Source organism: Hemicordylus capensis, chromosome 5, assembly GCF_027244095.1.
Source record: "Hemicordylus capensis ecotype Gifberg chromosome 5, rHemCap1.1.pri, whole genome shotgun sequence".
Taxonomy (NCBI): Eukaryota; Metazoa; Chordata; class Lepidosauria; order Squamata; family Cordylidae; genus Hemicordylus; species Hemicordylus capensis.
The window spans coordinates 153,413,153-153,437,472 of record NC_069661.1 but is presented as its reverse complement, the minus strand read 5'-3'; the positions used below and the strand labels follow the sequence as shown (position 1 = coordinate 153,437,472).

The following is a 24,320-nucleotide window of genomic DNA, read 5'->3' as shown; positions in this document are numbered from 1 at the left end:
TTACTCAAAAGTGCAGACCACATTACAAATCCTGTTTTTATTTCAGATTTAGAAAAGAAGATCCAAGAACTAAACCAGATTAAACAAAAGAAGGCTGATCAACTGAAACAATTGGAAGATCAAGTCATAGCCATTAAAAATGAGATTATGCAACAGTCAAATAAATATGCTACGTGCAAAAGTTAGGTTCTAGAAAAGTAGTAAAATAGCGAGAAGTCAACTTATAACTATTTTGTAATGATGCACATTGTTATAAATTGGATTTTTATTAGAACACTAAGATGGTGCTATAAGTTTTACTGTTAACATATGTACAAATAAAGTCTTGCTTGATTTTGTTTCTATTTGCATCATATAATTATGGGAAGATATCTTCGTAAAAAGAAATGTGAGTCAGGCAGGGACTAATACTGTATAGTGATGCATATTTGTAGTTCTAGACTACTATTAAATAGAATTGCATTCAAGATATTATAACTATTATCACGATTGTTGTCTGGAGACAGCAATTATGTCTATGGCCTAGTTTTCAGTGAGTTAATACATCTGGGTTTGGGCTGCAAAAATATTCCTCCACATAGAAAAATAGGTGTTAGGAAAACTTCTAAAATCTTCTACTCAAAATATTTGATTTTTCCTAAAACTGCTTTTCTTTTCTTTTCTTTTTTTTGGGGGGGGGGGCGGTCGGTTTAGGGCTTTATTACACTCCTCTGCAGGTGACATGTCAGTTCCCCCTAATCAAAGACTGAAATGAGTTTAGAGGTTGCTGTAAAATATAGCTGCTAACCCTTCATATAATGTCTAATCCAGTTAGGTTACAAACAACTCAACATGCTCTGAGTATACACCAGAATGAAATAAATACAATACAGTCGTTTGGGAGCATTGCTCTAAACAAGGGTATATGAAGAGATTTCAGAAAACCACATGTGTTTATGTAGTAATTCACTTACATAATTAATGTTCTTCCTTGGTGTTGAAAGGAAAATATGGTTGAAACAAACTGATGTATATTCGTAAGAAGGCCCCAGACCAGGAGAGGAAAAGCACCCAGTAGACTGAGCTTGTAGGTGCTAGATCCCAAAAATTCACTGTACTTTCAAACATCACTTAGTCATAGTACCTCACTTGTATTAAAAAATTCCTTTCCATGGCAATACAAATGCTGGGATCTCATCAAAGAGTGCTGTAAGCTGTGGCTTACTGGTAGGTAGAGCTAGGTAGAAATTTTTCCTCGAGTGCTGGTACCTGATGGTTGCTGAATCAATACAGAGTGCAATGCTGCTATACTATTACTTGCAATTTGCAAAGCTTAATGGTCAATTTCTTTACACACACTAGGTGGCAGCAGATGGCTGTTTAAACATTCCCTCCATCCCAATATGGTTCATAAGCACAACATCCATCTTTCTACTTTTATTTAAGAGCCAATTGCTCTTTTGGCATAAATGAATGGAATTAAAGTGGGAAAACTAAACAAAGTACTCCATATAAAGTTATATTAGCTGCTCAGTTCCTACAGCACGTCCAACTAGTATCATTACAAAGAACAGTGGTAATTATAAGCAGAACAATAATAAATGCAATATATAGCATTTGTGGAACTAAGCTTGTCAATAAAACTTTATTATATACAAGGCAAGGACTAGTTTGGCACATCCTTACAGGCTCTTAGTTCAGAGCTGGATGTAATATTTCAGGTTAAAGGACATACAGAAACATATCCTGCCTAGGGTTGCCAGATCCAGATGGTGAAAAAAGTTGTATATCTGCTCAATGTGTTGTCTAGGTGCACAGTTCTCAAGGCACCTGATTCTTAACCACACATTCATCTCCTGGTTTTATTTATTTATCTATCTATCTATATACCACCTGAATCCAAAGGCTCTAGGCGATTCACCAGAAAAACCACAAGAAAAATAAATAAACTATTAAAACCAGCAATTTAAAAATTTAAAACATTCAAAGAGTACTAAAAGCCTGGCTGGAAAAAAAAAATGTGTTTTAAGGGCTCTTTTGAAGACTGACAAAGATGTTAAACCACAAATGTCTATAGGTAGTGCATTCCACAGCCTAGGAGCGACTACATAGAAGGCCCGCTTCCGAGTCACTGCCAGACAAGCAGGCGGCATATGGAGACGGACCTCTCTCGATGATCCCAATTTGTGGTGGGGATCATGCAGAAGAAGGCACTCCTAGGTCCTAAGCCATTTAGGGCTTTAAAGGTAATCACCGGAACTTTGTTTTTTGCCCAGAAACCTATCGGTAGCCAATACACTTGCTTTAAAACAGGCATAATATTGTCTTTCCAAGACACTCTGGAGACCAATCTAGTTGCTGCATTTTGAGCCAATGGAAGTTTCCAAACTGCATACAAAGGCAGCCCCACATAGAGTGCATTGCAGTGGTCAAGTCTAGAGGTTACGAAGCCTAGAACTGCACCACAATTCTGAGATCATTATCTTCAAGGAACGGATGCAACTGTAGTATCAGCCAAAGTTGATAGAAAGTGCTTCTGGCCATAGCCTCAACCTGAGAAACCAGAGTGAGGCTACGTACCTGTTCCTTCGCGGGGAGTGCAACCCTAAGCAGAACAGGAATATCTATCACAACCCCTGAAATATGACCCCTTACCATGAGTACCTCTGCCTTGCTTAGATTCAGCTTCCATTTATTATCCCTCATCCAGTCCATTACTGCCTGCAGGCAAGTATTTAGGGGGTTATGGCATTTCCTGGTTAGGTTTACCACATACAGTCCTCCTCCTCCACAGGTCATCCAACCTACTCTCTCCAACCAGGGCAGCAACTTCACCTCTTGACTTGAGGCCAGGCGTGGATTAATGCAGAGGCAGAGGAGGTACCTGCCTATGGTGGCAAAATTTGAGCAGCGGTGGCAGTAACTCCAGGGAGTGAGGACGAGGGGAAAGTTCCCCCTTTTACTTTGATCTTTTAAAAAGCCGTGGAGGCGGCAGTAGCTGTGGGGAGGGGGGGCGACTGGGTGAGGGGAAAGTTCTCCCTTTTTCTTTAAGTTTTAAAAGAGCTGGTGGCAGCTGGCTGCAGGGGACATGGGGGAGAGTCATGGTGCCCCCTTTTTATACCTCTAAACCCACTGTGCAGGCGGCAACTGCAAGCTCCTCCCTCCTCCTCTCTTGCTAGCTGACTGATCAGCCATCAGGCTCTGCTATCTGCAGCCTGTTTCTGGCTTTCGTTTGCAACCCAGTATGCATTATACCTCATACATTCATGGCTGTCCTTAGGGCATGGCAAGCAGGGTGACCGCTCCAGACCCCGCTCTTTTAACCCCCATTAGAATTAACTGGAAGCCCCCCCCCCGACCCCCGCACTGGCTGATTTGCCTCTAAGAACAGCCCTGCATACATTATATGCAATATCCCTGATTCAACTGATACAATCACATTAAAACAGAAGTGGAAAGATCACAAAAATCAATGGAAATTGATTTCTTCATACATTGAAGATGTATGCCCAATTTATATGGAACATCCTGTACGTGGTGGAGCATACACTATCAGATCCACACCCAATTAATTTTGATTCAGATGAATGTGTGAACCAGTCTTATGTGAGACTATGAACATGAGGGCAGAGGAGATGGGTGGGGTACAGGTAGGGTTGCTAACGAAGGACTGATAGAGAGGACATGCAACTATTTTGGGGACCAAATGACTTTTTTTTCTTTTTGCATGTGTTGTGATGTCCAAAGTGCTGGGGAGCATCTGGAACATTCTGTTGGCTCAGAACACTCATGAGCAGCTTCTCTTCCTCTGCCTCCTCCTCTCCCTTCCTACGGACCAGCCATCCAATGGGGCAGCCAGAGTAGTAGAGGTTCTGCTTCAGTGGCAGGTTGCAGAGCCAACGTGATGCAGGAGCATGGATAGCTAACTAACTTTACTCAATTAGCAGCTGCTCCTGCTGGGTAAAAATACACCTTTTAAAGTGATGAATCTCTTCTGTTTATCATGGGGAGAGCAACTGGCCCTATCCAACAGCATTCCTTCAATGGCTGATGCCACCTTGCATTTCTTTTTAGACTGTGAGCACATCTAGTTATTAATTCTTCTATGACAACCACTGTGAAAACTTCTGCTGAAAAGCCGTATAGAAATGTTTGTAGTTGTAGAGAACAGTAAACAAGTGGGAGACCATGCAGCCCTGTGCCAGCATGCAAAGAAGCTGGCTCAGTAGCTAGGGCTGCCCTGCCTCAAGCAGGGCGTGGATTAACCTTTTTGGTGCCCATAGAAAAAGAAATAATACATAAATAAGCTGGGCCTCTGTCTCCAAATGGCTCACAATCTTTTAAAAAATCATTAGCCAGCATGGTGTAGTGGTTAGAGTGCTGGACTAGGACCGGGGAGACCCGAGTTCAAATCCCCATTCAGCCATGAAACTAGCTGGGTGACTCTGGGCCAGTCACTTCTTTCTCAGCCGTTGTTGTGAGGAGAAACTTAAGTATGTAGTACACCACTCTGGGCTCCTTGGAGGAAGAGCGGGATATAAAATGAAAAAAGAATGAAATAAATAATAAATAAAATCTAAAATCTGAGAAGACTCTGTTAATAAAATTAATGAAGGCTGGATATAAAAGGCTACATTAGTATTAGGCTATGTTAGTATAAAATTTGCTATGTTATAAAACACGAGGTAAAAGCAAAGCTAAAAAAGTTGCCTAAAAACATGAAGCTGAGATCAGGCTGAGGCTGATACCTGTTTAGAATTTATGCACAGCTGTGGTGGGGCTGTGATGTAGTTGAGCTGCCCTCAGGGCAAGGCCTGGAGGCTGTCAGGGCCCAGCATATCCTACACGCGGCTACACAGAACTTGGCAGTGTTATACGTGAGGGTCAGATCTTCATCCGCAAGCAGCAGCATGGTGGAGGAATGTCTTGGCTGTCCAGGGTACTTAGTTAGTAGCAGTGGGGGAGAAGAGCTTTGCGAGAGTGTAGGGATGTGCACGGAACCACGGAGGCGCGGTCCGGCACTGGGGGGTATGTAGCTTTAAGGGCGGGGGGGTAATACTCCCGCCGCTTTTCCCCCTCCGGCACTCGACTTTTAGCAAAGTTTATGGGGCGGCAGCGTTCCTCCCTGCTCCCCCTGCCCCCATAGTTGCGTGTGCATGCAACATGTGACGTGTGCGGTGCACGCACGCATGGCGGCAACGGGCGCGCGCCGCAACAGGTGCATGCATGCACTCAACTTCCCCTTTGCCGGGCAATGATGGGGGCAGGGGCGGCAGGGAAGAACGCTGCCTCCCCAAAACTTTGCTAAAAGGTCGAGCGCCGGAGAGGGAAAAGCAGCGGGAGGGGTAAGTAATATCCCCCTTAAAGCTACATACCCTTCCTCCGGACCGGCCCCAATCCAGACCGATTCAGAGGCCTCTAACATGGCCCCGGACCGGTCCGGTGCACATCCCTACGCGACTGTCTCTGTAGAAGGATCAGTAGAGGAGAACAGGAGAGGAGAGATGGTCTTGTGGTAGCAAGCATGACTTGTCCCCATAGCTAAGCAGGGTCTGCCCTGGTTGCATATTAAAGGGATACTTGATGTGTGAGCATTGTAAGATCTTCCCCTCAGGGGATGGAGCTGCTCTGGGAAGAGCAGAAGGTTTCAAGTTCCCTCCCTGGCTTCTCCAAGATAGGGCTGAGAGAGATTCCTGCCTGCAACCTTGGAGAAGCTGCTGTCAGTCTGTAAAGACAATACTGAGCTACAAAGACCAATGGTCTGACTCAGTATATGGGAGTTTCCTATGTTCCTAACATGCTCTGTAGTTTTGACCTGCCCAGTGTCACAGGGGCATAGCCTCTCTGTGATTGGAGTCCTCCTTCTGTATCTGCCTTCTTAAACAGCGGAGGGAAGGGTGTGACATTGGATGATGGAGAAGGCCTTCCTGTGGTTTGGAACTTCAAGTTGTGTTAGATAAGCAGCAGGGGAGGCAGAGTATCTAAGACATTCTGATGAAAGGAAGTTTGGGGCCCTGCCTAGGTCAGTTTGGTGCTCTGTGTCCATTATCTTCTGTTTAATCACTGCTTTTACCTGGTCACAGCCCATAGCAAGTAGCAAAGACGGGGAGAAGCCCAAAGTCAACATATTAGTCAGAATGGCCCATTTCCAGAAGGATTCCAATTTGCCCTGCATGGCCAAGTGGGCCAGGCCCATGGAAATGATTATTTAAATAAACAGTACTGGGTTTTTAAAAAAAGTAATTTTTAAAAGTCCCATTTTAATGAAAGGGAACTTTCTTCCAAGAAACCACAGGGGTCCAGCAATAGGGAGTAGGTGAGCTACTTTTCTGGAAGGGGCAGTGCTCCACCTTCTCTGGTGCCATCTATGCAGAGGCAGAGAATTTTATGTACCATTATATGGGGTCAGGTCTCTAAAACTCTCTCAACAGAAAGCAGAGTGGTTCCTCAAGGCATTGAGATAAATCTGAAATAATAATGTCCAGAGTGCTACAGATACTATAGACATCCTACTTTGAATAAAAAAATAAAGAAACCCCCAAAGCTTTGCTTTTTGCTTTTTTTCCTTTCTTCATCCCAACTCACAATAATTTATGTCACTGAGAGATTGGAATTTCCTGTGGGAAGGGAAATCTGTGCCCTGGCCTGGTTCTTGTTCTGACTTGGCTGATAATTTGAAATCATTATCATAGCTCTAGACTTGTTCCGCAATGAGTTGCCCAATTGACTGTAATTCATGTCAGCAAACAGATTCTGTTCTTAGATTATCAGATCATGGTATGTAGAATTCAGAGGGCTATAAAAGTGTTCTGCCTCCTACAAGCTATAAAGTTGGGGGATGTTGTCTGAAACATTCCTCAGCAGCCAGTGAGCATGATTCTGATCCAGAAAAAATGAAACACACTATAGCATGGTAGTTTTATGAGCCAAGATAGTATTGGTCTCATATCTGTAGTCAATGAAAAGAATTTATAGCAGAGCATGGACATACATTTAATTTAAAGCTATTCTAATTATTCAAACCATATGTTCCCCTCAGGGCAATATACAATATGCATACCTATCTTTTTGTTGTGAAAACAATTTAATACAAATTTGATTAAATGTAAACAAGACATTTCTCAGCACAAGAATGCAAAATATGTGTGGCTTAAAATTTACCTCACCAAACACAGGGAAAAAATCAGCACACAAGACTCCTTTACAAGTTAGTATTCTGAAAAACAATCAGACAAAAACAGAAGAGCAAGGTGATCATGTAAATGCTTACTGAGTTCAAATGGGGCTTATTCCTAAGTAAGCATACATAGGATTACAGAAAACTAATCAACTAAAGCTTTAATTGACTCATCTGTGATGGCACATTTTAACTGGGAGGGTTCTGAATTCATGGTGTCAAGATTTGTTTTCAGTGGCTATTTTGATTCTGATGTGTTACTCTAATGAATATCAAAGATAATGTGGTTGCTTTTCTTTCAATGCTAAGTTGTCTTTATCAAATATAAAGATGCCAATACCCGTGGATATGTTAAGGCATTTTTATTTCAATAGGCATTTATTTGGTATGTCTATTGGTTGATTTTATCTGACTCCAGTTCTGTTGATTGTTTGTCACTGTATTTTGTATTTTAATCTGTGGCTCTGTTTCTGACAACGTGTTTTATGATTTTATTTTTATTGTTACATTAGGCCTATTCAGACATTATGTTCAGCACTCATACAAGGAGTGCAGTTATGTATAATATAGCCCTACTCAGACATGTTAAATGTGTGTACACATGTCTGTGCACTCATACATGCTTTTGTGTGAATGACTGTACCGGCATTCATTTTAAAAGTGAAACTATTGATTGATTGATTGATTGATGACTTTATATACTGCCTTTCATTTAAAAAAACCTCAAGGTGGTTTACAAAAGTTAAAAAACATACAATAAAATGACAATAAGAATATTAAGCTAAAAATATAAAAACAAACCAAATTTAAAATCTATAAAATACAAGCATAAAAACTATACATGGGTACAAACACATAAAAGCAGCAATAAAAATAATCATGTAAAAGCCTGGATAAAAAGGCAAGATTTAACAAGCTTTCTAAAAACTGTGATGGGTACATCACCGGTACATCAAAAACTAGGTACAGGTCCCTTGAATGCATAGTACAGATCAGAAGTGTACTGCTGTATATGTGTTTAGCATACTGTGAATAACTGTACCTGTACACACCGTATACTCATTGTACAATCATTGAACATAATGTGTGAATAGGGCTGTTACATCAAACACATGTACAGCAATACACATCCTATCTGTACCATGCATTTGAGAAGTCTCTACCTAGGTTCACAGTTAAAATTAATGCAGGTACAGTCATTCATACAAAACATGTATGTGTGTACAGACATGTGTACCTTCATTACAACATAATGAGTCCTTTCTCACAATCCCATGAGAGGGCTTGAAAGCGGGTGGCAGGAAAGGCTGCAGGAGCTTACCTTCCCCTCAGACGATGCTGCTGCTTAATCGATCCTCTGGCAGCAAGGAGGTGTGGGGGTCGGGACACATTGTCCCAGCTCCCAGAAATCCCACAATGCACCACACGAGTGTACAGAACATTGTGGGGATCCCCCCTGACACCAGCTGGGAACCTCGTTGTGTCCATGCCAGCTGCAACCAGGTGCTGAAACATAAGCAGTTAGGTGCAGTTAAGGGCATGAGTGAACCCATAATCTCGACTAACTGGTGGGCTTATTTGGAGGGTTTGCTGTCGAGGCCCCACCAGGATCTGCACAGATCCCGGTGGTTCTTACGCACAGCCTAACCCAGGCTGGGTGTCCTTAGCCAGGTTAGGCAGAGCATGAGAACAGCCTCAATGTCAGAATAGGGCTAATGTAAGCAACCTTGGTGGGTTCTATGAAGAACCAGAATGGCTGGGTACACATCTCTTATATTTACATGTCTTCCTGAACTAAAAAACACACAGCAAAAATGTCAACACTGCCCATTTCTTTTCGCTCAAATGCATTTGTTTGTTTATTTAAATTGCAAATTAAATTGTAGTACAATTTTGACTTCTGAACATCCATTAATTGGAGGGAAATTAAACTGGGTTGAGTCTCAATCGAAATATTTATTATATACTGAATAGAGGTTAGGTATGCACTACTTTTGCTAAAGTAGGAATAGCATGTGTTATAAACATAGGATATATGTTTAGGACTTTGCTGTAATCCAAATGGAAACAAATGGAAGTAACTACAATTAATGGAAATAAAGAAAGACTATAGTGCAATGGAAGAGTGACATCACCATGGTATTTCTTAAATTTGTTGGGAAGTGATGCATTTTTAAGGTGAAAAACTACAACACTAATCTGCCTAATTCCCAATGATTTTGAATATAAGTTGCATGCCAGCATGGTGTAGTGGTTAGAGTGCTGGACTAGGACCAGGGAGACCCGAGTTCAAATCCCCATTCAGCCATGATACTAGCTAGGTGACTCTGGGCCAGTCACTTCTCTCTCACCCTAGCCTACTTCACAGGGTTGTTGTGACAGAGAAACTTAAGTATGTAGTACACTGCTCTGGGCTCCTTGGAGGAACAGCGGAATATAAATGTAATAATAATAATCATGCCTACTCTACCCCCAAAGCCCAGAGTTTCTGTTTCTCTTTTTAAATACTTCTTCAACTAATTGGTTTGGGATCCAAAATCATATTCATCCACAGGAAAAAATAAACAATTCATGCAAGGCTCCTCATGAAATTGAAGAATGTTTATATTTTCTGGTCATGAACTGGGATATATCGGTTCATTACACTTGAATGTTCAGAGTTAGAATGCAACATGGCTATACAGTACTGTTTGTGTCATGGCTTAAGGTGGTACAATATGCATGTGTGTGTTGGCAGCATCAAGGTCCAGAAATGCTTGGATTATTTTATTTCACAATTATAGGTTCTTAATATCCCAGCTGTTAAAACAGGGGATATGATAATGTTATTTTCTAAAGAAAAATGAAGTCTAAAATATAACAAACTTCTGGATTATTATATTTTCCCAGTATTCCAACTGCAATTCATGGTTAGTGACAGTCTTTCCCCATCAAATAAGACCATCGTAATCCGGAGTGTTTGTTTTGCGGAATATGTTTATGCAAGTGCCTTTGACATCAGTGCTTATGAGTAACTATTATTATTAGTTAAATTCTGTCCTACATTTCCTCCAAGGTGTTCAGGGCAGCATACCATGTTCTCTGCTCAGTTTCTTCCTCACAACCCTGCGAGATAGGTTGGGCTGAGTGTGACCCAGGGTCACCCAATTTCATAGATTACTAGGGATCTGAATTTGGGTCTTCCCACACCTACTCCAATACTCCAACCACTGCACCACAGGGGCTATATTCCTTCCTCTCCCCTCCTCTCATGCTTGCTCCATGTTGTGGTCCTAATGCCCAGCCTGCAGAAAGGAAACTTAAGCTGAAACTGACCGTACTCAAGACATGTGGATATGCCCTGGGGTGTAGCTAGGGAAGAGGGGGGACTGTGTTTGTTTCTCTCCCCAGCAGCCCCAGAGAGTGAGAAAGATAGTGAAAAAAATAGGGAGAGGTAAAGTGGGGGGGGGGCAAGCTCAGGAGCTGGGGCCCCCTGAGTTCTTTGAACCCATCCACTCAGTTATAGTGACTAGTGCACCCCTGGATATGCCCCATTTTCACATGTACACTTCAACCATGATTCTTCAATTACTAAGTTATGCAGACTTCGATTATTGGAACTGGAACATAGGAACATAGGAAACTGCCATATACTGAGTCAGACCATTGGTCTATCTAGCTCAGTATCGTCTTCACAGACTGGCAGCAGCTTCTCCAAGGTTGCAGGCAGGAATCTCTCTCAGCCCTATCTTGGAGAAGCCAGGGAGGGAACTTGAAACCTAACTGCTCTTCCCAGAGCGGCTTCATCCCCTGAGGGGAATATCTTGTAATGCTCACACATAAAGTCTCCCATTCATATGCAACTAGGGCAGACCCTGCTTAACTATGGGGACAAGTCATGCTTGCTACCACAAGACCAGCTCTCCTCCATACAAGGGGCTATGAGGAGTTGGGGCCTTGGTAGGCAGCAGGAGGAGTTAACCTCTTGCCCCTGCATGTCATACAGTGGAATGTACATTCTGCCTAAAGAAGGATTTTACATTTACATTGTAAGCCAATTTAAGCCTTGCATGAATCACCCTAATGGGACTTTCTGTTAAAGGGAAACTTATGAGAGTGCTTCTATATCTACACACTTTGCCTGGAAATTAGTTTACCTTCCTGTATGAATCAAGGATTCCCCTTCTTGAATGCTAGATAATACTTTTTTAAAGAGAGGAAACAATGCTATGCCTATCTTCCCTATCGCTCACAGGCAGCAAGGCTATTTCCCTGCCCAAAGCAAGGCTACCCTTGGAATGGAGAGGAAAGCTGGTCTTGTGGTAGCAAGCATGACTTGTCCCCATAGCTAAGCAGGGTCTGCCCTGGTTGCATATGAATGGGAGACTTGATGTGTGAGCAATGCAAGATGTTTCCCTCAGGGGATGGAGCCACTCTGGGAAGAGCAGAAGGTTTCAAGTTCCCTCCCTGGCATCTCCAAGATAGGCCTGAGAGAGATTCCTGCCTACAACCTTGGAGAAGCCGCTGCCAGTCTGTGAAGACGATACCGAGCTAGATAGACCAATGGTCTGACTCAGTATATGGCAGTTTCCTATGTCCCTATGTACCCTGCTTCGAATATATGTGGACTGGATATTGTGCTATTGCCTTTCAGTTGGGGCTTTCTAGATTATTTTATTATTATTTATTTACACAGTCAGACAGGTGTTATTGACTGGTTTGTTTGATCCAGACATCGAGTCCTTCCCAAGGACCTGGGATGGCTGAATTTTATTGTCAATGTTGTAAGCGACGTTTCTTCCAGTAACCTAGCGGTCTCCAGCCCTGGTTGCTCAACTGAAGATCCTGAGTCCTGTTGCCCACTTGCCACCAGATGTCCAGGGACTATAACACCTGGCGCGGTCCTTGTTGACCCGGGCGACGACCGATCTGGTATAGGTTTATTAAAGTTATGTCTCACCATATTGTTGATGGGAGAGGCACTCTTTGTCTGGCTCCTCTGGTGAGACCTGTCCAGTATGGTTGGACCTCTGGCATAGCTCTCACCTTCCTCAGAGCACACAAGCCCCACAAAGATGCCAAGGTAGTGCCTCACTGGGGAATTATTATTATTATTATTAATTTTACATTTATATCCCGCTCTTCCTCCAAGGAGCCCAGAGCGGTGCACTAGTTACTTAAGTTTCTCGTACTACTTAATTAAGTTTCTCTTTCACAACAACCCTGTGAAGTAGGTTTTTATTTATTTTATTTATTTATTGTTGTATTTATATACCGCCTTTCGTTAAAAGACAACCCCAAGGCGGTTTACAAAAGTTAAAACATACAATAAAAGACAATAAAAATATTAAGCTAAAAATATATTAAAACAGACCAAATTTAAAATCTATAAAATACTAGCATAAAAACAATACAACAAGTAACGCTGAGAGAGAAGTGACTGGCCCAGAGTCACCCAGCTAGTTTCATGGCTGAATGAGGATTTGAACTCAGGTCTCCCTGGTCCTAGTCCAGCACTCTAACCACTACACCACACTGGCTCTCTATGCAACAAAGACTAAAATGTTATTAAGGCACACTTTGACTTTGTTGTCTGGATAAGTCCAACATTAAATAGATTAAAAGCCAAGGTATATAAAAGGAATGAATTGTTGTATAGAACATTCTCATGACCTTTCAGGTCACCTAATGCTTTTGAGGCCTCCTGGATCGTGATTTTTGGACACCTGGTGTTAGTTATCTAGGAGTTCTTTCAAACACACATTTTCTCAGGAAACACAACATACTCTTTTTAAAAAAAAAAAATTATAAATCTTTCCTCTCCCTGTTAATTCCCAGAAAGTATCAATAGTCACAGCAGGAGGGAAGTGCTTTCATCTTGTGTAACACTTTACTTACCAACATTTATTTACCAGAGTAACATTTTTCCCTCAACTATATCCTAGCCTCGGTTGCCTAATGATTAAACCCATATGCCTTTTTCTGGAGCCTGGGGAGTTTAATAATTAGGTCAGAAGAGTAGGAGGAGAAGTGGATGATAGCCCCTCATAGACATTCTTCCCTTGCTGCACCTCCATTTCCACACTGATTGATGAGGAAAGGAGAAACTGTTTAACATTGCAATAATAACTTAACTCTCCCTCACATTCAACCTCACTAACATCTCTTCCTCCCACACAAACTCTAGAGAAGAAAGAGGGGGAAATGTGTACCGCTTTGAAATAATTTTCGGTAGGGCTATGCAAGGGAATTTGTGTCTCTGCATTCAAATTTCTAATATTCATCTTTGTGTACATACACTGCAGTGATGTCCCCTAAAGACATCAAATCCAAATACCCTATATCTCAACTGATACCCAACTGCCATTTTTGTTTTAAGCTGTTTTGCACAAGCAACAGTAAAAGCATATTTCAGAATTTCTTTGGCTATTTGAATTTACATGTGAATGACTGTGAAACAGTTTTCAGTGTGAGGAAATGAAGTTTTAAAATCAGTTGAGGGCTGTGGAAGAAAGTAGGTTTACATTTGCATTTTAACTTTGTAAGTTTTGAGCAGATGTGCTCTATCAAATTTGGTCTTACAACACACCATTCTTTCCACAGAGTTGGAATATTTCTGGGCTGGGAATGGCAACCTTTACACCAGGAGAAGCCTTACTTTGTTGATGGAATTAATGCAAAGCAGCTGAAGTAACGGTGACATCTGTATTTGTACATTAATGTGCATGCACAAATAGGCATAATTGATATGCAAAAGGAAGGAACAACATTATGGAAACGGATGTTTGTTTTTGCTGTATAGTCACTCTTATTTATTTGTTTGCATTTAGAAATCACCCTAAGCCTTCTAGTCCCCAGTAGACTAATATGTAAAATACTGAACAAGATGGTGGTTATTGTGACAGGCTTGAACCGAAGCAACTCTAATAGATGGCCCAGAAAGAGCCAGGGTTTGGGACATTCCCAGCTGCTTTCAGAGTCATTTGGGATTTTTTTCAGAGTCATTTGAAATTGTCATTTTGTTTGACAAAAACACCAGGTGTCACCCAATCCTATATATGGTTATTCAGAAGTCAGTCCCACTATGTTCAATAGGAAGGACTGCTGGGTAAGTGCACTTAGGACTGCAACTGTTATCCCCATAAATCAGGTCCTGCACATAGAAAAATAGCATGTCACGGAAAAGGCTTGGCTAAAACTCTTTTTCCTAACATCTAGTTTTCTTCATGCAGGGAAGAGCATTCAGTAATGTGAATCCTCAACTACACTCTAAAATGATACAACTCAGCAAGATTTTCTAGCTCATCTGCTCATCCTGAGGGGAACGAGCGGCCAAGGCAGTGGCAGCAGTGAGGAAAGGCCCGGTCAACTGCTGCTGCTCCTGTGGGGAGGAGCAGGAATGGGGATCGGATGAGGGTGGGGAGGTCTCTGGGGATAGGGGGCTGTAGCATGGCCAATAGGCGCCACAATGCTGCAGCCGCGACCAAGGAGGTGAGGGGGATGGAGTAAAAGGATGGAAGAGTGACCAAGAGGGGTGAGGGAGATGGAAGCAACCAGATGGAGGAACAGGAGCAAGAGTGTGACTCAGGTGGGGGTGGAGAGATCTCTGAGGTGAGGGGGGCAGTGGTGGGGGGGAGGGGAGCAATCAAGTACTAGTGTGCAGATGCTCTGTGGGGTTAAGCTAGTAATAAATATTCATTACTCCCAACAGTGGTCTAAACGGCGTGCAATATGATACCTAGCCTATCCAAAAGCATACAGTCTACCATGGTGATGACATGTCAACAGAGAAGAGGCCAGACTGACACACAAATCATGGAGTAGGTTATATCCTTCTGCCTCTAAGAATAAATAAGTCTTTTTCCACACATCTACATTGCAGAAGAGAACCTGTATTAATGGGGCAGCAAAGCAACAAAAAGTCCTGTGATATCCTAAGGAAAATTTTATTGTAGTATGAACCTTCATGGGTAAGAGCTTATGTTGGGGTGAAGTAGGCTCATGTCTACAAAAGCTCATGCCACAAAAACAGTCTGATAATATATGTGTTTAAATAAGCCCTACTGAGTTCAATGACACTTTTTTCTAAGACTATTTATTATATTTGTACTATAACCCTAAGCATATATACTAACGAGTGAGTAAACTTGTTTAGGATCATGCCACAGATTTATAGCCACAGGACTCCTTGTGTTCTCTTCAGAGCAATTTTGCAGTCTTTATTCTGGATCCCACTGAACTTACTGTGCAGTTTTTAGGAAGCAGAATTTTATTCTCAGTTAATACTCAGTGGTTCTGTCTTTTGTCCATCTGTTGAAAGGGTTAAGCAGCCTTGCTTGCCTGAGAGTTTTAAGAGCTTTCCGTGCTTTCTCATGACTCACCTCTCACAAATGTGTGTGGCCAAGTCAATGGGTGATTGCCCTTCCCCCAGACTATAAACATCTCCTGGACACAAAATGCATGCAACAAGAGATCTGTCTCCCAGTGGCCCACTTCCTGGGGGGTTGTTGCATTCTATCACCATATTTAGGGAGAGAGGGAAAATGCTCAAACATGGTTTTGAAACCAGGATTTTGACTTGTCCACAAAATGGCTCACATACTGCCTTAACATGTGGTTCTAAATGTGTTACCCAGGAGTTAATTATCTGTATTTAATTTCATAACAACAGATTTTTAGAGGGAAATCTGTAAACGCTGTAGTGGGGTTATTTATTTATTTATTTAAATGCTGAAACACCTTTAACATTTTCTGGTTTACTGTGGCCTTTTGCTTTCATAAGCAACAAATTACTATCTGATGCCTGAAGGGAAAACTATGGTTGCCAACTTTTTCCAATAGCCATGCTTAGTTGGGTTATTTATTTATTTATTTATTTATTTAAATGCTGAAATGCCTTTAACATTTACTGGTTTACTGTGGCCTTTTGCTTTCATAAGCAACAAATTACTATCTGATGCCTGAAGAGAAAATTATAGTTGCCAACTTTTTCAATAGCCATGCTCCTTTGCCTTCAAAAGCAACCTATCACACAACTATTTAGAAGTTTTATTTTTGCCATAGAATTGTGGGATTAGAATACTTGAAAACACCCCTTCATGCTCTGTATTCCAGGTAAAGATATTGGCTGATATTCAGCGCAGACTAATGTGGGTGATTCTAGTGCCTGCACCCCTGCGGGTGTCTAAAACAAAGCTCTCAGTGTTGCAGAACAGGGCTATTCTACTTACAATTGTGCAACGCTATGTCTATTGGCTGATATACAAAGCACAAATGCACAGGTTCAGTGAGAGAGCCACCTCTCAGAACTTACCAACTAACTGCACCAGTGCAGAGGGGAATTATTATTATTATTATTATTATTATTATTATTATTATTATTATTATTGACAACTTCTGACCCCTCCCCCTTGCCCAAAGCTAAAGTGTGCCATCTAGTCAGTGTTGACTCCTGGCGACTGAAAGTATGTCCCTAAGGTTGCCCAGCCCTCAGGGACACATTTTCAGGTGGCACAAAGACATGGCCATTTAGTAGGGCAAATCAGTTCAGCTGCCCCGAGCCCTGCAGCATTGCCTGGAGCCCAGCAGCATCCCAAGCCTCACACTTCACCCCTCCCCTGTGGCTGCTTCCTTAAAGTAAAGAGCAGCAAAAGCTGGTGAGGGAGCCCTTCCTTGCAAGTCATGGCAGAGCTGCACTAACACCTCAGGGCAGCCAGCCTAGAAGGTAAGGCAGCACTGCAGGACTGGAACAAATGATGCACACAGCAGCTGATGAAGGAGAGGCTGGTAAAAGGAGCGGGCAGGCGTGGGTCTGAGGGAAGTGGGGCTGGCCCAGCCAGTAGCCTTGCACTCTTTCCCAGCTCAGCTTGCAGGTGGTTTTCTTTCTCTCATGCAAGGCCTCCATCTACCAAACTGGCCACAAGCCAAGCTTAGAAAGCCCGATGAAGGGGCACAGCGAAGGAGGCTGAATGACTGCACCCCGCAACATGAGGGGCATGGCTGGCACCCGAACATGCTTACACTTGCTCTCAGGGGAGTAGCTATAATTGAGCAGGTGGGTTCAAAGAACCTGGGGGCCCCAGTTCCAGCAGGCATCACAGCTCCACCCCTCCCTATTTTCTTCATTATCTCCCTCACTCCAAGGGGCCACCAGAGAAAGGGGTGAACACAGGCCCCCGGTCCCCTAGCTAGGCCCCTGTTAGCTCTGGGTCCCGCTCCCCCAACAGGACAGCCAGCCCTGCACAAAAGGTTCCTGGGGAAGGGGAGGACATCAAAACATTGCTACTTCTCTGCGCTGATGCAGTTCGTTAGGAAGTTCTGTTATTTGTTTATTACATGTATATACCGCCCCATTTAAAACAAACAGCTTCAAACAATATAAAAACAAATTTAAAACAGTTAAAAACCATTTACACCCAATTAAAAATGATAAAAATATCTAAGAACAATTTAAAAGCCTTGGAAGCTAGGCTAAACAGTGAAGTTTTTAGGACTTTCTTGAAGGCCAACAATGAGCCCAAACTACAGATATCTGGCAGGAGTGCATTCCAGAGGCCAGGAGCAGCTACAGAGAAGCCCTGGTTAGTCTGCTCTCTTACTGTAATGGTGTGTTCTTTCTCTGTATGTCAAGTATTATTTCCAATGGATGTAGTCACACCTGTGATTATGCAATTTGAAGTAGTATCTGTTCTGCCATGCCATGAATGTTGTTTTAGATGCCTGCAATGGCACTGACAATCCAGAACCATCTACGTTAGTCTACACTGAATGTTAGCTACAATTCCAAATATACCATAGAGCTCAAAGGAACAAGAATTCCAGGCTCCATTTTCCCCACCTCAGCCCCCTGCAAGTCAACTCACATGACCTAGAATACAGTGTGGCTAACCTCCTGTATTCTACCAAAGATAACCACATGGCTCTGTGGCCATGACACCGACTCGACGGCACACTTTACCTTTACAAGCAGAGAACAGGACAGGTCAGAATCTGTGAACATTCAGACTGAGGGAAATAGGCAGAAAGGCCACAAATGGTCATAATTCTACTAAGCATCTCATGAGAGAGGGAGGGAGGAAGAAGAAAAGACCAAATCATATACCAGATTTCAACTTCTAATCATCATTAGTTTTACCCAGTCTAATTGTGAATGAAAGCTAAAAATATGAACTTCCAAAGCACAAAAGGCAAATGAAAGCACTTTAATAAGACATACCATGCACATCCTATCCACATACAATGTTCAACACATAGAGCCTGCCAGGTCAGGCAATCCATCGGCCATCCCATCCCAAATGCATGGGGTGGAGCATGAATGAGCATATCTCCCCAGCACACCATCCTGCTGCCTCCTAATTGCACACCACTTCCTGTGTGTTGTGTGAGTAGACAGCAGTGTGATGCCCCGGCCCCGCCAGATGGGAGGGAGATGTTGGTGCCCATGCTCCTTCCTCACACATTTAGGAAGGCCTAGCAGGAGTATTGCCCAATCCATCCTACATACAATCTGTAATGCGATGTATATTATTGTTGATCTATACACATATGAGCCAGCGTGGTGTAGTGGTTAGAGTGCTGGACTAGAACCGGGGAGACCAGAGTTCAAATCCCCATTCAGCCATGAAACTAGCTGGGTGACTCTGGGCCAGTCACTTCTCTCTCAGCGTAACCTACTTCACAGGGTTGTTGTGAAAGAGAAACTCAAGTATGTAGTACACCGCTCTGGGCTCCTTGGAGGAAGAGCAGGATATAAACATAACAATAATAACAATAATGTTCAATTTTCCACACATCATGTGGAAATCATTTTCCACCAGCATGGTGTAGTGGTTAGACTAGGACTGGAGAGACCTGAGTTCAAATCCCCATTCAGCCATAACACTTGCTGGGTGACTCTGGGCCAGTCACTTATCTCTCAGCCTAACCTACCTCACAGGGTAGTTGTGAGAAGAAATATAACTATATACACCACTCTGGGCTCCTTGGAGGAAGAGCAGAATATAATTGTAAAAATAAATAAATAAATACGAGTACAGTGATCTGTAGTCCATATTTTCAAGGGGTCCAATTGCCATATTGATGTTTTAAATGAATGCATGTATACATGTGTACATGAGCAGAAATGCATACATATGCACAATGTAATGGGTGAATTGCCCTATGGTTACTACAGATCTCTATTTACATGGAACAAATACCATTGCATATAGTGGTGGCTAAGATTACCGCTCATTGTCATGGTTGTTATGAGGTTACTTCTCATTGTTTATGCAGGACAAAATAATATTGTATGTACATTTGTTATATGCAGAGCACACTACTTATTTTATATGTTTTAAAATATAAATAGTAAGATACCGCTAATATATATGGATTTATTATGATCCAGGACCAGAAAACAAGAAAGAAAAATACAAAATTACAGGATAATTAATACAATTTACAATAACTTCCATTACATCAAGTTACAATCTTGCAGTTACATTAAATCAGTACTCAAAAACCAACACATACCACTAATATAAAACATTCTTGAGATTTAATTCTGGATTGAAGTTGCAGTTACAAAAACAATTCTAACCGAAGTGTTAATCCTTAAACATGTTCAATGTTGCTGGGATTCCATCCACGTGAGATGCTAAATCCTATTTTATCAGGTAAACTCTGATCTGTTACATGCCTTGCCTTCCAAAATCCTGACAGTCTTCTTGTGGGCCAAGCCAGCAGCATACCAAAGTGAAGCTCTATATCTAAATATTTGCATCAGAAATAACCTGAATGCGCTAAGGACTTTGCTAGATTGTAATGTAAACAACTGTCATAATGTAGCTTTGGTGCTGAGACAAAGGACAGGAGTTCCTGTGCAACCCTCGAGGGTCTTTCTGCAACAGCTCTGCCTGAAGCAGCCCGGATTACAGCCTCCCGCCCCCTTTAGCGCCTGCGTGGTGGAGCCTCCCTCTCTCCAGGCGAAGTTTTCTCTCTCCCGGTGACTGATCTTGGATTCTCAGGCTGGAAGGAGCAGAAAGGCGCTAAAAGGTAAGGAGAGTAAAGTTGGATGCCCTGATTTACTGCGAGAAGAAAAGCCATGCAACTTACTCATTTTCGTCTTCCTCCGTAGAAAGAAAGGTGAAGTTGGCCCTTTCTTCCTGGAAGAAGCAAGGAGATGGGGGTTCTCCAGGTGCATTTTTGCTGTCTCCTAGGTAATTAAACTTTTTTTAAAAGAAGTTTGTAAACTCTCCTGCCTTCTCGTTTTGTGTAGCTGGTGTGTTCCAGCCCCAGAAAGAACGCTAAGAACTTAGTTACTGTGAAGCAGTACTTCTTTTGTTGTCGTTTCGAAACATCCTTTTTTTTGACTAATTCCAGATGAGTCTGTAGCAGCAAAAGGTTCTGGAGCATGATTTTTTGGAGGCAATGCCGTTTGACCAAATGCATTTTTTCCACGTTCCTTTCCTTATCTTCAACTATCTTTCTCTCCCCGCCTCCCATTGTCTTCCCCTTCTATTGTCTGCCTTCACTTGAGATTGCAAGCTCCTTGGGGCACAGACGTATCTCTTTCCCTCTTACTTCATTAACCCAGAACAATGAAGCTGTCCTAATGATCAAGTAGTAAGCTATTGCTTGCAAAAGGTTCACGATACAGTAAGGATGCAATCCTAAACGTGCTTGCTTACATGGAAGTCTCATCCAGAGGGAACGGTTTCCAAGACTGCAGTCCTCTGCACATTTAGGTAGGAACAGGTCTATTGGACAGGGAGACTTACTTCCATGTAAAAGTAACAGCGCTACCAGGCTGCAGTCATGTACACACGTGGGTGAATGTTTCGTTGAACACAAGTGAACTTGCTTCTGTGTAAACCGGCACAGGATCGGACTGAAAAGAGGTTAGGATAGGGATGTAGGGCTGAAATCTCTTGCAAAGCTTCCCAGGAGTATACCCATTAAACGCATGACTTATGAGTAAATCGAGACAGAACTGCGCTTTAAAACAGTTATCTAAATGTGTGTGTGTGAGGGGGGGTCAGGTTAATGTGGTTTGTCCGTTTCAAAACTGTGTTTTGCTTTGCAGCCCATTTTCACGGATGATGCCAAGACTGACTTTTAATCGGAAATCAATCGCGTACGAAATTGAATATTAACGTAGAAATGCTAAAACAATAGGATGGCTTGCTGTATGTAGTCAGCGCGAAGGGCTTATGTTCGATTGATCAACCTGAGAAACGCTGGTTGATACGCTACTCATACAAACGGCGCCGGTAACATTCGAATTACAGTCACCGGAAATGCAAAACTAATTTAAAACCCTAGCTGAGACTAGTGACAACCCAATCTACACACTCCTGAACGTCAAAGCCCTTGTGAACAAAATGAACTCTCTTACTTAAACATCCCGAGTTTTCTTGAAGTTCCTAGAACAAGCACTGTAAGATCCCTATGACACCCCCCCCCCACATGCCCCACTTCATCTTCTGCTGCTTTAACTTAGTGCTTCTTAGTTATTATTGGAACTTTCCACAAGATTCCTGCACCTCCTCGGAGTCGGTGAACGTAACACTACTCTCCCTTGTATGCGAGCGTGCTTCTCCCTAGAGAAAGGTCGGCGTGGAGTTTGAAAGCGGAGTAGTCTGGCGCCATATGGCTTTAATTGCCTGCTTGTTCTTCGCCGCTGGATGGTCCCAATTGCAGCTGGATTGAGTTCTCCTCGCTCAATGGGAAGGGCTGGAGGGAGGGAGCTTTAAGGGAAACCAGCTGGCCTATATTGGCGGGCTTTTTCGAGCTCCATGGGGAGAGGTCTCCTCTGAGTCCCCACAGAAAGTCGTGTTATCAGTGTGTGTTGTCACGGGCACACGGCCGCTTCTAGACTGGGGAACTCCTCCTAGTCCTTATTAGCATAAATCTATTCAGTTTACTTTATCAAGTTAAAACATATTCAGTTAACACACGCTTTGCCCAATGATGAATTGAGGTTAATCCTGTGCATTACTCCGATGTAAATCCCGCAGTTTAATGAGAGTAATTTGCAAGTGGTAAAGGGGGGGAGGTGGCGGCAGTCTCGCTTAAAAGCAAGCATATGGAAACTCTACTTTGAAACAGGTTTGAGGGAATTAATTACTCTTTGGAGTGACTACAGTTGTTTTCTGTCAAATTTCCTACGTTGAGGTATTGATTAAGAGACAGACATTCAGTCTTCTTTATCTCTGCATTTCTGTATCAGGAACAATGTCACCTGTGAAGTGTTGGCTGGTAGGCAACTATTAAAGACACAGGAACCCTGCTTTCTGACCTCTCAGCAAGACTGGGGTGGGAGGCATTTGACCCAATGTTTGAATTATCAAATGGTATACTGCTTGAATTATAAAAGTTATACTGCAGTGCAGCTATTTGCAAAGAGAGTTGTGTGTGGGGAAAACATGTGTGCTCACTTGTCTTCAGCATCTTTGGATACACTTAAAATTAGATTGAGGATAATAATAATAATAATTAATACAGATACCTGTCACCTTTTGTTCTCCCTGTAACTAAAACATGGGTATTGAGTTTAGAGATCACACTGGACAGATGACCAATGGCCAATTCACTTTATACTGTTAGGGCTTCTTTTCTTTTGTGGTGATTTCTTGCACTTATAGGTAGAAAACGGAAGTGGTGAAACAGTCTCAGGGCTATAGTGTAGTAGAACTACCCACTTACTAGTTTAATGCATTCAACTCCTTTTATTAGAAACAGCCTTTCTAATTATTTACAGTAGTACACTAAATCAGGATCTGGTGTGTTGAATTGCTCTGATTGCTGTTCAGTCTCCTCAATTTTCAATGTGTGGTGACCCAAAGGAATGCAAAGCCCAAATTACAAATGAAATAAGGTTGTGTGAATTGTCCTGGGAAAATGGGAGATGACGTTTGGATGACCATTTCTCCCCTCATGCAATGTGATTTACAGTCACAGTACAATAATTCACCTATGGAATTTGACTGCCTGAAATAATCCAGTATCATGATTTGCAGGGACATCATGCCCACTGTCTTCCAATAATCCTACTTCTCCAGTGCATGATGACCATAGAATCTAGAATGCTTTGATTCTACCATAGGATAGGAAATGGTGACTGAGGTAAAATGTGCTGCAAGCTCATACAAGTTTTGCCAGATACCCCTTTCTTGTTAAGGGAATGTTACCTATTGGAGAATATCAACACTCCATAGAACATAATGGATATCCCTTAAGGCAGAACAATGTGAGTAAGCTTTTTTTCCCCTTTAAGAGGAGAGAGAGATTTAGCAACTTGAATAGAAAGTGATGCTGATCCTGATGTTCCTCTTCCCACCACTCAAATGCTTTCCTATGCTACTACATTGGCTCTCCCTTCCTCTCCATATTTAGGTGTCTGGGCTACTGTAATAGCTGTCTGGGCCACTGTAATAGCTCAGGAACCAGAATACAGCTATGGATGTGCTGAGGGGAGCTGCTATCCAGCCACAGGAGACTTGCTGATTGGCCGAGACTCCCAGCTCTCTGTCACCTCCACATGTGGCTTGCAAAAGCCTGAACCATACTGCATTGTGAGCCACCTGCAGGTAAGTTCTAGTAGAAATGGAGTACCAGAGAGGAGCATCCAGTTGATCCTAATAATCCTAATCCTATTCCTTTCTTTTATTTCCCTGGCTGACCAAGTGGCCCCACACTCTCTCTAGATAAGTAGAAACATCTGGTGCTGTCTAGGGGTTGAGAGGAAGCAGACTGCATCCCTCAGGGCTCAGATTTGTTTGTACAGTTGTATGTGTCCTGCTATTTCCTGGCCTTGTTTGTTCTTGCTCCCTGAATGCACTGAACCAGGATTCTACCAGGATTACTAGAAGCATGAGTAGTCTCAGCTACAGTATCAACAAAGAACTCAGACTCCTGGGGCTTGCATCTCAATACAGATGATCTCGGAGAATAAACCAAACTTTGTTCCAGGGTCAAGACCCTAAGAAAAGATGTGTGTCTTTAGCTATCATTTTCATGGAAACCTCTCTCACTCATGAATGAGTTTTTTAAAGGACCAAATTGAAGAAGTAACATCAAGGAGATGCAGCAAAAAAATAAGAAAACATTTTTTGCCACAATTGTGCTTAATTATTCAGGAAATGTTGGCCCAAACTGTTCTGATGACCAGAACAACCAGGTGGCTTCTGTGTGCTGTGGAGAA

The 24,320-nt window shown here is 42.4% G+C and overlaps 2 protein-coding genes across 9 annotated transcripts in view; both read left to right on the top strand.

The window, feature by feature from the left end:
• LAMB4 (laminin subunit beta 4) overlaps positions 1-342 on the top strand; it is a 93,051-nt gene extending 92,709 nt beyond the window's left edge. For all 7 annotated transcript variants that reach the window (XM_053258377.1, XM_053258379.1, XM_053258378.1 and 4 more), the window contains one exon: positions 47-342. In XM_053258377.1, the coding sequence (XP_053114352.1) occupies positions 47-186 (140 nt within the window). In that variant the 3' untranslated portion in view covers positions 187-342. The remainder of the gene's footprint in view (positions 1-46) is intronic.
• Positions 343-16,758: 16,416 nt separating this feature from the next.
• The window catches only part of LAMB1 (laminin subunit beta 1), a 118,411-nt gene continuing 110,849 nt past the window's right edge, over positions 16,759-24,320 (top strand). Inside the window, exons 1-4 of one of the 2 annotated variants that reach the window (XM_053252957.1) lie at positions 16,759-16,859; positions 19,964-20,170; positions 20,253-20,334; positions 23,513-23,706. In XM_053252957.1, the coding sequence (XP_053108932.1) occupies positions 20,298-20,334; positions 23,513-23,706 (231 nt within the window). In that variant the 5' untranslated portion in view covers positions 16,759-16,859; positions 19,964-20,170; positions 20,253-20,297. Of the gene's footprint in view, positions 16,860-19,963; positions 20,171-20,252; positions 20,335-23,512; positions 23,707-24,320 lie in introns of those variants that run through there. The other variant, XM_053252956.1, reaches the window with a different exon arrangement.